This window comes from Astatotilapia calliptera, chromosome 22, assembly GCF_964374335.1.
Source record: "Astatotilapia calliptera chromosome 22, fAstCal68.1, whole genome shotgun sequence".
Lineage (NCBI taxonomy): Eukaryota > Metazoa > Chordata > Actinopteri > Cichliformes > Cichlidae > Astatotilapia > Astatotilapia calliptera.
Genome location: NC_137442.1, coordinates 34,032,052 through 34,044,498, shown reverse-complemented (window position 1 = coordinate 34,044,498; position 12,447 = coordinate 34,032,052). Strand labels below are relative to the sequence as shown.

The following is a 12,447-nucleotide window of genomic DNA, read 5'->3' as shown; positions in this document are numbered from 1 at the left end:
GTATTCTATTATAAGCCAAGAAGTGAGATCAACTCCTACTGGATAACTATTTTCTGTGTAGAAAGAGGGGGAAATTCTTGCTGGACAGTAAGGCTCGAAGGTCGTCTTGTTGCTTGGAGGTTCAGAAGAATGCTGACAGATTTTCATACCTCATACTTTACACCTAAAGTTAATATAAGCAACAACAACAAAAAATTTATTTTACAATCCTTAAATGAGTCAATGACTACAAGGGATTTTCATAAAAGTAATAAAAACCATCCTTATATTGTGTTTATAATTACTTTTAAAAGTAAATGTAAAAAGGCGTTGGATTAAGTGTTTAGAAATGACAGCCATTTTTGTAAATAGTCCCTGTGTTTTAAGAGGCTTGAGTAACTGGACAAATTAACATGATATTAATTACAAGGACTTCACTCACTATGTGTTAACAGACCTCTCTGCATTGAATCATATCTGTTATTAACCTCTGTCTCTCTTCCACAGCATGTCTTTATCCTGTCTTCCTTCTCTCACCCCAAACAATCACAGCAGATGGCCACGCCCCTCCCTGAGCCTGGTTCTGCCGGAGGTTTCTTCCTGTTAAAAGGGAGTTTTTCCTTCCCACTGTCGCCAAAGTGCTTGCTCATAGGGGGTCATATGATTGTTGGGTTTTTCTCTGTATCTATGAAGCGCCTTGAGGCGACTTTTGTTGTGATTTGGCGCTATATAAATAAAATTGAATTGAATTGAATTTTGAAAGTAGAAACAAATTACATCTTATCCCTCCTTAGTTTTGGTCAGGGAACCTGAAAACACTGTAGTGGTTTTTGTGTATATGTTGTCTATATAAAAGTGTGCTGTGTCTTTGCAGGAGGAAGAGGAAGAGCCGATGGAGGAAGATGAGGCTGTTCAAGAGGAAACAGCAGAGCGGGGGAATCCAAACTAATCCAGATAGAGAGGACACAAACACACCTTCTTAATGGCTGCGCTGCCACTCTGCTTTTGTTGTTCAGACTAAAGCACATGTAACTTTCTACTAGTTTCCCAAAGTTTGTAGACAAACAGCTTTTAGCTTCTACTTTAGGTTAGCAACCAGAGGTGTATTTTGACAAATGGTATTCAAATGTTGATATCTTTACTTTCAAGGAAAGAATTTGTAATTTTTATGGATGAGGGTGAAACCGACAGGTTTCAGACAGCCTTATGAAGCACATGAAATCATCCAGCACAGGAGTACACACAGAAACATATATTACTGAGCTCCTTCTACAGCAGTGTCTGACTCTTTACTCTGCTTTCATACACTTATGATCATCATGCCACACAAAGTATGCTCAGTGTCCTGTTTACAAGATGACACTTTTTCGTCAGAGCCCATAGAGCACCCCCCTATTCCCTGCTGACCATGCTTACACACTTAAACCAGTCAGAGGTCAGCAGTAATACCTCCAACAACTTTCAATGTGTGTTTAACTGGAGCATTTTATTTTTGTATCTTATTCATACCACCAGGATTTCCTACTTCTTATGAACTTATGTAACTAAATAAGTGAGAAAATAAGGTTTTAGGATTTGTTTTTTTGTTGATTTTTTTTTTTTTAACTTTTATTTTCAGCAGTACAAAACTTATTATGCTACATTTTGCCTTTGGATCTTAATGAATATCTTGTTTAGGAAATATATCTACTTAAGTATTTTATTTATATACTTTGTAAAGTAGAATTAGTTTGGAACTCTTTTACTTCTTTTTCATAGGTTGTTTGACCTGCTTGTAGGCTGTAATCATAACTAAATGTCCATGCTCTCACTCACTTTGCAATTGAAATTTAACATCAATTGAGGCCAAAGAGCATGGCCTTAAGAGGTCAAGTGCACTACTACTTAAGAAATTCAATTCAATTAAGTTTTATTTATTTAGCGCCAAATCACAACAACAGTTGCCTCAAGGTGCTTTATATTGTAAGGTAGAGCCTACAATAATGCATACAGAGAAAAACCCAACAATCATATGACCCCCTATGAGCAAGCACTTTGGCGACAGTGGGAAGGAAAAACTCCCTTTTAACAGGAAGAAACCTCCGGCAGAACCAGGCTCAGGGAGGGGCGGGGCCATCTGCTGTGATTGGTTGGGGTGAAAGAAGGAAGACAGGATAAAGACATGCTGTCTTTATCCTGTCTTCCTTTATTAATGACAGCAAATAGAAAAATGGCATAAAAGCACACAAAACACAACAGAAGGTGAATAAAACATAGTGGAGAAAGGGGGGGGAAAAACACTGCACCGGCTCACAAAAAACAGAATTATTAGGAGTATTTTTGAAGCATTTGTTCCATCAACCTTTGTTTTGTGTCTTGGAGTTTTGTGTGCCTATTAGACCTTTTTTCTATTTGCTGGTATTTTTTTTTAAGTTGCAGTGTATTTGACTTCTCAGGGCCACTGTAAAGGAAGCAGCAAAAGTGTTATCTCACATCAACTGCTACAGTATCCACAACCTTAGAAATGTTTGAAAGTGGTGACTACATTTAGTTTCTATGACTGTTAACAGAGAGTAAACGAATCATTAGATTTGACCAGAGATCATGGCCTGTCAGATTTTTTGCCTGTCAGCAAATCTGAAGCTATCCCTTAAAGTGCCAATAAATCCGAATTGGAAAGCCTAAATGCTTCTCTATCACTTAAACTCACTAACACACGTTCAAAGTCTCATTCTCTAGTTATTAGCCTGTTTAGCGTCATACTACCTGGAGTAACACATCATCAGAAAGTAATAGTTGCAAAAAACCAAGAACTTTACATTTTATACAAAGCCAGAAAATACTACAGGAGCCGGATTACTATGGGCAGAAATCTGTGCCATCAGAAACTGAATTTGAATAAGTTCAATTTGAATTTGAATTGCTCAGATTGAATCTGAATTGTAACTTGAATAAATGCTTTTGAAAACTGAATTTGAATTAGTCTAAATTGAAATTGAATTTATGGTTTGAAAATGATCATCACTAAATTGAAATTGAATTTTATATTTTGAAAATGAATTGATTTGCTTTGAAGCTGCATTTTATCCTTTAAAAATTCAGCTCTCGAATAATTTCAGTTTCATTTCTCACCATTCAGTTTCAGTTCTACAATTCAATTTCAGTTCCAAAATTCAGTTTTTTGGAACTTACATCCGGTTCCGGTTCAAGCGCAGATTAATAGAACTACGTTTTACTAGCGGACCGAAAGTGTTACTGACGGGAATCTACAGCGTCTTGAGCTGAATTAAGACTTCAGAAAGTCATTCGTCATGGCGAATGACCAGCGGATAAACTCTCAGGTTGTTGTGTTTAATATTGGGTATACTTTTGTAGTTTTGAACAATACTCTGTGTATTCCTTTGTGTTTGCACCTTCAGTAACTGCACAGTACATGGCAGTGCTTCTCAGTCGTTGCTTTGCTGATATTATTTGACTTATACGTTCGGAATCTTCTGTGAGTTTTAATCAATTCCTTTTTACTATACTACCCCCAATTCATCACAAACTCACAACGTTTGTGATGAATTGGGGCTTGTCCAGAATATTCACCATTTGGTAGTCTACACAATATAGTGTTTTAGTTCATATTGAAAGCAAAATGCATCACCATTTTGCTTTACCATTTTCTTTAGTTAGCAAATACATTTGTTTGTAATGTAACAAATAATTCTGGTGAGTTTCAATAAGACATGTATATCTCTTCATACAGTTTCAGAAAAATCAGGTTGACACATTTTACACAGCTCACACGGTCTTTTATAACGTGCAGTACGTACAAAGCAGAACACATGATGACCACACAGTGCTTTTCTTTTAAGTCTGGTTTAATCAGTGCATAAGTTCTTAGCAGAAATATATCTTAAGACTAGAGTTTAGACTTGAATGGTGCTGGTTAGCTGTGATTTGAAGGCTTTTGTTTTACCCTTGCTCCTCTTGAGGTACATGTATTGGGAATGGGATTTTCACCTTTGCAATACTATGTCTACAATGACATGTCTACAATTTATAAAACACACACCGTCTGCCTTCTTATGCTGACTTTGTTATTTCAAAATAGAGTGGTCTTAGCATCAGTATTGCTGTGACTTAAATGGATATGAAGTTCTGCAGAGAAACGGTTTAGTCAACGGCATTGGTAAAGGTTACAAATGGACTCTTCTTATGGCCTCTGACAGTGAAACATCTCTGTACGTGTCCTGCTAGACAACAATTTGTTCATATAAATGGAGAGACCTCCTGACACACTGAGGCTAACTATGCAGTTTCACAGGGTTCTGTCCTAGGACCAGTTCTGTTTACAATATACATGCTTCCCTTAGGCAGTGTCAGTAAAGGGAATAGCATACATTTTCACTGCTATGTCTCAACTTCATCTATCCAGATAACACACCCGCAATTACTTAAACAGCAGGAAAGTCTTAAAGACATAAGTACCCGGATAACCTATAAAACTGAGGTTATGGTACCTAAAAATCATCAAGACATATGGTAGGAAACCAGATGGCATTACCTTGGCCTTCAGCAACACTGAGGAGTCTTGGATTCATTTTTGACCAGGATATGTCCTTCAATACGCATATTAAACAAATATGTAGGACTGCTTTCTGCCATTTGCAGATTATCTCTAAATTAGAGATCCTCCATCTCAGAGTGATGCTGAAAAACTAGTTAATTATGTATTATTTCTAGGCTGGACTACTGTAATTGATTTACAGGTTTTCATTAAAAAAAAAAAAATATTTCAGTCGATTGAAAATGCTGCAGCAAAAGTACTGACAGGGTCTAGAAAGAGAGAGCATATTTCACTCATTCTGGCTTCTCTTCACTGGCTCACTGTTAAATCCAAAATCAATTTAAAGTAATTTAAAATACTCCTCCCAACATACAAGGTCTTGAATAATCAAGCACTGTGTTATCTCATAGTCCCTTAGTCACCCCAATAGAGCACTTCTCCTGCGCTTCTCCACAGCTGGTGCTAGCAAGACCAGCCTCCTGTGACTGCAATATCTTGTTACTAGTTGTTGTTGGTACTGGTGACAGTGCAGCAGCTGCCACAATAGCTAATATGTTGACACATTTTGCTGTATTTCTTTTTAGTTTCTTTTTAACTTTTTAGCTTCACCTTTTCACAACTTCTTCCACACTAAACTTCTCTTCTAAAAGCTGTGTGAGCACACAGCAAAGATACGGGAGGGCCTGATTGTATTTAGTGATTTGAATGGGCACAATACAGTATCAGTAATGAAAATAAACAGGTTGTTGTCAGGACTTGACACACTTTTGGGTCAATTGAAAGGCAAATGTCGGCCCACCGGACAAATGCCCGATATGCCAGATTACCAGTCCAGCACTGCTTTCAGGGCCCTCTTCTGTTAGAACCAGCTCACATTTTGGATTTGGGAGACGACGCCCTCTGTACTTTTAACAAAGCATATAGTTAGGGCTTGATCAGGTGACCCTCTCTCAGTTGTGCTGGATTATGCCTGTGTTATCTGTTTTATATATATATATATAAAGGTAACCTTCACTCATCACAAAACAGGAAGAAACTTAAAGATGCCATAGTGAGTTCATCAAGCTTGCATTACAAAGTTGTATTGTTGCAATATGGGATTTGGAGTCATGTATGAGGAGCAATCTGTTTCTTGTCTACCATTTTTAGGGAGACATATCACAACATTGTTGTACAGTGATGGACCTCACATATACACACAAAAAACCCATCTTCTTCCACTGTTAATCTATTTGACAAGATAAATGGGATCAGATCAAAACTTACCATTTAAACTGCCTGACTATTATTTTCATAGTTAAAAAAATCTTCTATGTTAAGAAAATAGATTTTGTTATTAATAAAAATGACAAGTGGTGGTAATGGTCATTGTAAAAAATTTAATTAAAAGGCTTGAGCAGCGTGTGACATGGTAGACTGTCAATATGTACAGTGGGGCAAAAAAGTATTTAGTCAGCCACCGATTGTGCAAGTTCCCCCACCTAAAATGATGACAGAGGTCAGTAATTTGCACCAGAGGTACACTTCAACTGTGAGAGACAGAATGTGAAAAAAAAATCCATGAATTCACATGGTAGGATTTGTAAAGAATTTATCCGTAAATCAGGGTGGAAAATAAGTATTTGGTCACCTCAAACATGGAAAATCTCTGGCTCTCACAGACCTGTAACGTCTTCTGTAAGAAGCTTTTCTGTCCCCCACTCGTTACCTGTATGAATGGCACCTGTTTGAACTCATCATCTGTATAAAAGACACCTGTCCACAGCCTCAAACAGTCAGACTCCAAACTCCGCCATGGCCAAGACCAAAGAGCTTTCGAAGGACACCAGGAAAAGTATTGTAGACCTGCACCAGACTGGGAAGAGTGAATCTACAATAGGCAAGCAGCTTGGTGTGAACAAATCAACTGTGGGAGCAATCATCAGAAAATGGAAGACATACAAGACCACTGATAATCTCCCTCGATCTGGGGCTCCACGCAAGATCTCATCCCGTGGGGTCAAAATGATCATGAGAACGGTGAGCAAAGATCCCAGAACCACACGGGGGGACCTGGTGAATGACCTGCAGAGAGCTGGGACCAAAGTAACAAAGGTCACCATCAGTAACACACTACAACGGCAGGGAATCAAATCCCGCAGTGCCAGACGTGTTCCGCTGCTGAAGCCAGTGCATGTCCAGGCCCGTCTGAAGTTTGCCAGAGAGCACATGGATGATACAGCAGAGGATTGGGAGAATGTCATGTGGTCAGATGAAACCAAAGTAAAACTTTTTGGTATAAACTCAACTCGTCGTGTTTGGAGGAAGAAGAATACTGAGTTGCATCCCAAGAACACCATACCTACTGTGAAGCATGGGGGTGGAAACATCATGCTATGGAGCTGTTTTTCTGCCAAGGGGACAGGACGACTGATCCGTGTTAAGGACAGAATGAATGGGGCCATGTATCGTGAGATTTTGAGCCAAAACCTCCTTCCATCAGTGAGAACTTTGAAGATGAAACGAGGCTGGGTCTTCCAACATGACAATGATCCAAAACACACCGCCCGGGCAACAAAGGAGTGGCTCCGTAAGAAGCATTTGAAAGTCCTGGAGTGGCCTAGCCAGTCTCCAGACCTCAACCCCATAGAAAATCTGTGGCGGGAGTTGAAAGTCCGTGTTGCTCGGCGACAGCCCCAAAACATCACTGCTCTCGAGAAGATCTGCATGGAGGAATGGGCCAAAATACCAGCTACTGTGTGTGCAAACCTGGTAAAGACCTATAGTAAACGTTTGAGCTCTGTTATTGCCAACAAAGGTTATGTTACAAAGTATTGAGTTGTATTTTTGTTATTGACCAAATACTTATTTTCCACCCTGATTTACGAATAAATTCTTTACAAATCCTACCATGTGGATTCATGGATTTTTTTTTCACATTCTGTCTCTCACAGTTGAAGTGTACCTCTGGTGCAAATTACTGACCTCTGTCATCATTTTAAGTGGGGGAACTTGCACAATCGGTGGCTGACTAAATACTTTTTTGCCCCACTGTATACTCACTATAACAGTATTTTGATTGCCTGCTAACAAAGTCTGGGTTTCCAGCTCCTTAATATTCACCATGAAGCAGTAAGATGAACCATAATAATAGTATCAGATTAAGTTTTTAATCCGCAGTTTAACAAAAGTGTTAGAGATGCCCATAAAGCAAACTGCAAACCATCCTCTATAATGCCATTGAATGCACAGAAAATATCAAAGATATAGGCACGGCGCTGTCAGCTGAAGTTTTTTGTTGCCATGCAAACAACTCTGTGATAAATGATGTGAATGTCTCACAAAACTATCCAGTGTGTTTCAAAGGATTTGTCCTTGTAATGCAAAAGATGAAACATTTCCAAGCTTCCTTTTGCACAAAGCACTGTACTGGTCCATGCTGATGGGTGTCTGTGTCTGTTTCTTTTTTTGTTTTGTTTTTTTGGAGGGGTTCTTTCATCAGCAGTCAGATCTGGGATGCCAGCGCTCTTGTATTTTGACATTAAGGCATCGAGGGGTGTAATTCCAATTTGTTTCAAAGGAACTATTAATTTGCCCATTTCAGGGCCAGGCAGGAGGGAAACCCTGTAAGACTGCTGAAGCGTGAAAGACATTATCTAGAAGCTTGCGATTTTGGGAAAGAGACATGTGGAATTGATGATGGGAGGCGTAGGCGCCTGCAGACATTTGAGCCGGGCTCCCTGCGGTCGAGCTCCCAGCGTGCCATCTGAGAGCGATGTCATTAGGCGTATGATAACAGCAATGGGCACATTAATGACAGAGTGGCTCCGCTCTGCAGCCCAGTGCCCCGGCAATCTCCCATTTACACCCGCAGCATACTAAACAGCTCCTGATGATGAGAATAGTACAAAGAGCATGGAGCAGTGCTTAACAGCCAGCTCTCACAGCAACAAAAGGGAACACGGCTCACTTTGACATGTTCGTTGCATTATCACATACTTCTCTTGATTATACAGGTTCTCTGTCTCAACGTCACACTAACAAATCTTTCAACCAGTGCTTTTCTTGTGGAATCTAAAACTAGATAAATCTAAAAGTAGATATAATTAAGATTTACACATATATATATGTAGAAATGTATATATATACACAGTACTGTGCAAATGTTTTAGGCAGGTGTGGGCAAAAATGCTGTAAACAAAGAATGGTTTCAGAAATATAAATGATTGTTTATTGGCCCCAAATGTATCGTGCAGCAGGACAACGAGCCCAAACACGCAGCCAAAGTCATTAAGAACTATCTTCAGCGTAAAGAAGTACTGGATGTGATGGTCTGGCCCCCACGAGCTGCGATCTCAACATGATCGAGTGTGTCTGGGATTACATGAACAGACAGAGGGATGTAAGGAAGCCTACACAGAAGATCTGTGGTTGGTTCTCCAAGATGTTTGGAACAACCTACCAGCTGAGTTCCTTCAAAAACTGTGTGTAAGTGTACCCAGAAGAAGGCAAAGGGTGGTCAAATCACCAAATATTGATTTGATTTAGATTTCTCTTTTGTTCATTCACTGCATTTTGTTGATTGATGAAAATAAATGATTAACACTTCCGTCTTTCACTTCCACCTGCCTAAAACCTTTGCACAGTACTGTATATATATGTATGTATATACACACACGCACGCACACACATATAACTGCCGCTTTCAATTCTGATACCTGCTATCAGCCAGTCCCCCCCCCCTCCCCAGAAATGTAGTGTACATTACTATGTAGATGTCATTTTATGTTTTAATGTAAACTACCAATAAAATGATGTCTACGTTTTTAGTAGGATAGCAAAGGTGGCATGCACGCAACTACTTACTGCTCTTCACGTTCTGTGCTTTGTTTTCTATATTGTCTACATGTATATGTGTGGGTGTATGTGTTTTTTACCAGTGTATGTCAAGTAGAATTTACTTTTGCGGTTGTCAGGACCTTCTGAGTTTGGGATTTAGCTGTCCAATTTTACATTGGACTATTACCACTTCCACAGCATTCCGGAGGACAAAATAAGAACGCCAGAGTCTCTGTGGCTGGTTCCTCTCAGCGGCAAGCCCAAGAGGGAACGCAGGCAAAGTAGGCAAAAACGGGGCTGCAGGGTGGGCCCTCTAGCACAGCTAAAGAAACAACCACTTAAGCCTTAGCATGCCGCATGGTCCACCAACACGACAGGAACAGCCACTTAGGTAAGAACAGAGGAGGGTGCTTATGCATCTACATCAATGACAGCTGGTGTAAAAACATATGACTGTAGACAGCAACTGTTCCCCGCACATACCTCGCGAGTTATTGCACAAGGCAATAAGCAGTCAGCAGAACTCCCATCTTGACACAAAGCTAGGTTTGTCAGACCACATGTCCATGCTGCTGATCCCTGCATACACTCTTATCCTAGAAACAGCAGCAGGTAAAACATCGGATGGCAGCATCAGCCCAAGCCTCATGGTGCTGGAATATGAGGTGAGGTGCACACTGAGGGCAGTGAACCCCTGGGAGGTCACCAGTCCAGATGGGGTGACCAGGAGAGTCCTAAAAGAATATGCAGACCAGCTGGCTGGGGTCTTCACTAAGATCTTCAAAGCTTCGCTGTCCCAGTCCTGCATCCTGCTGTGCCTAAAGTCGGCCACAGTTGTCCCACTGCCCAAACAGACCAACATTAGCAGCCTCAATGACTTCCTTCTACCACCTGCTGCTGTATCAGAGACTTTCTTTCAGACCTTGTACAGAGAGTTAGAATGGGTCCTTATCTTTCCTCAGCCCTCACCCTCAACACCGGCTCTACACAAGGCTGCGTACTGAGTCCCCTACTGTGCACTATGTACACACATGACTGTGTCAGCACCCACTCAGGCAACGCAGTCATTAAGTAGATGCTACCACCGTGGTGGGGCTCATGTCTGGGGGAGATGAGTCAGCATAAAGAGCTGAGGTTCAGAGGCTGCTGGATTGGTGTGCAGACAACCACCTGGACCTCAATACCACCAAGACAAAAGAGCTAACTTTTCAGTTTGCACATGTGTAAACAACAGTTTTATGAATATACTCTGGATTGCAAACTTTTAAAAACAGGATTTTGACAGTAGTCTAAAAAATAGACAAATCTTTCATGAATAATTTTATTAAAGGACAAAACACATCAATGGCATTCAATAAGAAATTGTTCAGACATGGAGAAAAGGGATTGCTGCTTGTCCATAGAACAAAGGCTCTTATTTCATCATTAAGACGTGATGATAGTTTCAGTGTGATGACGGGCGAAATGATGCGTGACAGCTGAACAACAAGCACTAAAATGAGAAAAGCAAAAATCCCTCATTTTTTACCGTTGTCCTAAAGTTTGGGAAAATACAAAGAATAAGCTATTCTACTACTATTTTTATAAAAGTGTTAGTTAATACTTTCAGTCAATGAGTCTTCCAAAGAGGATGCTTTACTGTGTTAAAATCACAGCTGAGAAAAGAAAGTGATATTTTGGCTGTAATTTGGAGGTTGTTGCCCTTCTGTGGGGGGCTGGGAGAGCTGTTTGAATGGTTGTCTCAAAGCAGACAAAAGAATCCACTGTACTGCTAATTTTGGTCTGAACTCTCTTACCTGTCTGTAAAAATAGTTTTTTTTCCTTCAAATTACTGTAGCAACTTACCAGATATTATGCAGTGTTATCATTTTTAATTATAATTTCATAGCAGCTGGATAGCGAGAAACAAAACTGAAGCCATACCGGCCGGCTCTGACGTCAGCTGGATTAACAAGGTCCATGTCAGGTGTTGAGGAACCAGAACACACTGACGTGAAGTGAGCTACTGGAACAAGAAGGCATAAGTGGGCAAGAAATGAAAATGAGGTCCTGTTGGAATGCGACTATGCAAGTAACTCCAGCGGAAGGAGTTATATGATTAGGATGAGGGACGTATGGAATCTTCAATACACAGCATCCTGATTGGTGGTGTAACAACTAGTAGCTCAGTGTTCCATCATCTGGAAGAAGGAACTGCTCTCACAGCTAGAGATTGATGAGGTACAACAAAAATGCTATGGCAAGGGGGAGCCAGGCTGACAGGTCAGGGGAGAGATATCATCAACCCCACACGAGATTCAGTACCAAGCCCCAGGTGTGATGGAAGAATGATCGTTGAGTGCAACTGGAACTGACTTGAAAGACAGATTCATGTTGAAGCTTGGCACTACACAAACAGCAGCAGTGATCAGTGAGATGCTTGGCTACAAGATGAACAGCCACAAGGAGCAGTACCCTAGACAGTACCCTAGACCCCTGGACAAGTGGCCAAGATCAAGGAAGCACAGAGGGAGGTTAGCCAACTTTCAGAGCTGCAGAAAAGGGCGATGAAGAAGGTACCTAAAGAGTACAAGCAAAAACTCACAGCCAAGCCCAGACAATTGAAGGCAGGAGAATAAACCAAAGCACCACCAAAGCTTGAGATGGAGCAATACTTGAAGAGATATGGGAGAAGGATGCAACCCATAACAGCAATGCTCAGTGGCTAGTGGATCTAAGAGCAAACCACAGCATCCTCTCTGAACAGGGTCCAGTAACCATCACAGTGGCAGCCATCTAAGAAAGCACCTCCAGTATGAAGAGGTGGAGAGAACCAGGCCCTGACATGATTCACGCCTACTGGCTAAAGAAGCTGACTGTACTCCATGAGCGTCTGGCAGTACAAATGATTCAGCTGGTAGTCAATAATGGAGACCCCCAGATTGGCTAAATGAAGGCCAGACAGTTCTCCAGAAGGGACCAGTTCCATCCAACTACCAGCCAATAACCTGCCTCAGTACCACATAGAAGCTCCTGTAAGGCATCATAGTGGCTAAGATTAACAGGCACATGGTTTAATATATGAGTGGGGCAAAGAAAGGGATTGGCAAGAATACCAGAGGCGCAAAACACCAGCC

The 12,447-nt window shown here is 40.8% G+C and overlaps 1 protein-coding gene across 5 annotated transcripts in view; it reads left to right on the top strand.

Annotated features, from left to right (window-relative positions):
* The window catches only part of phf14 (PHD finger protein 14), a 141,233-nt gene extending 139,805 nt beyond the window's left edge, over window positions 1-1,428 (top strand). For 4 of the 5 annotated variants that reach the window (XM_026156303.2, XM_026156304.2, XM_026156305.2 and 1 more), the window contains one exon: window positions 854-1,428. In XM_026156303.2, coding sequence (XP_026012088.1) covers window positions 854-928 — 75 coding nt within the window. In that variant the 3' untranslated portion in view covers window positions 929-1,428. The remainder of the gene's footprint in view (window positions 1-853) is intronic. The other variant, XR_013904431.1, reaches the window with a different exon arrangement.
* The last annotated feature ends 11,019 nt before the right edge of the window (window positions 1,429-12,447 follow it).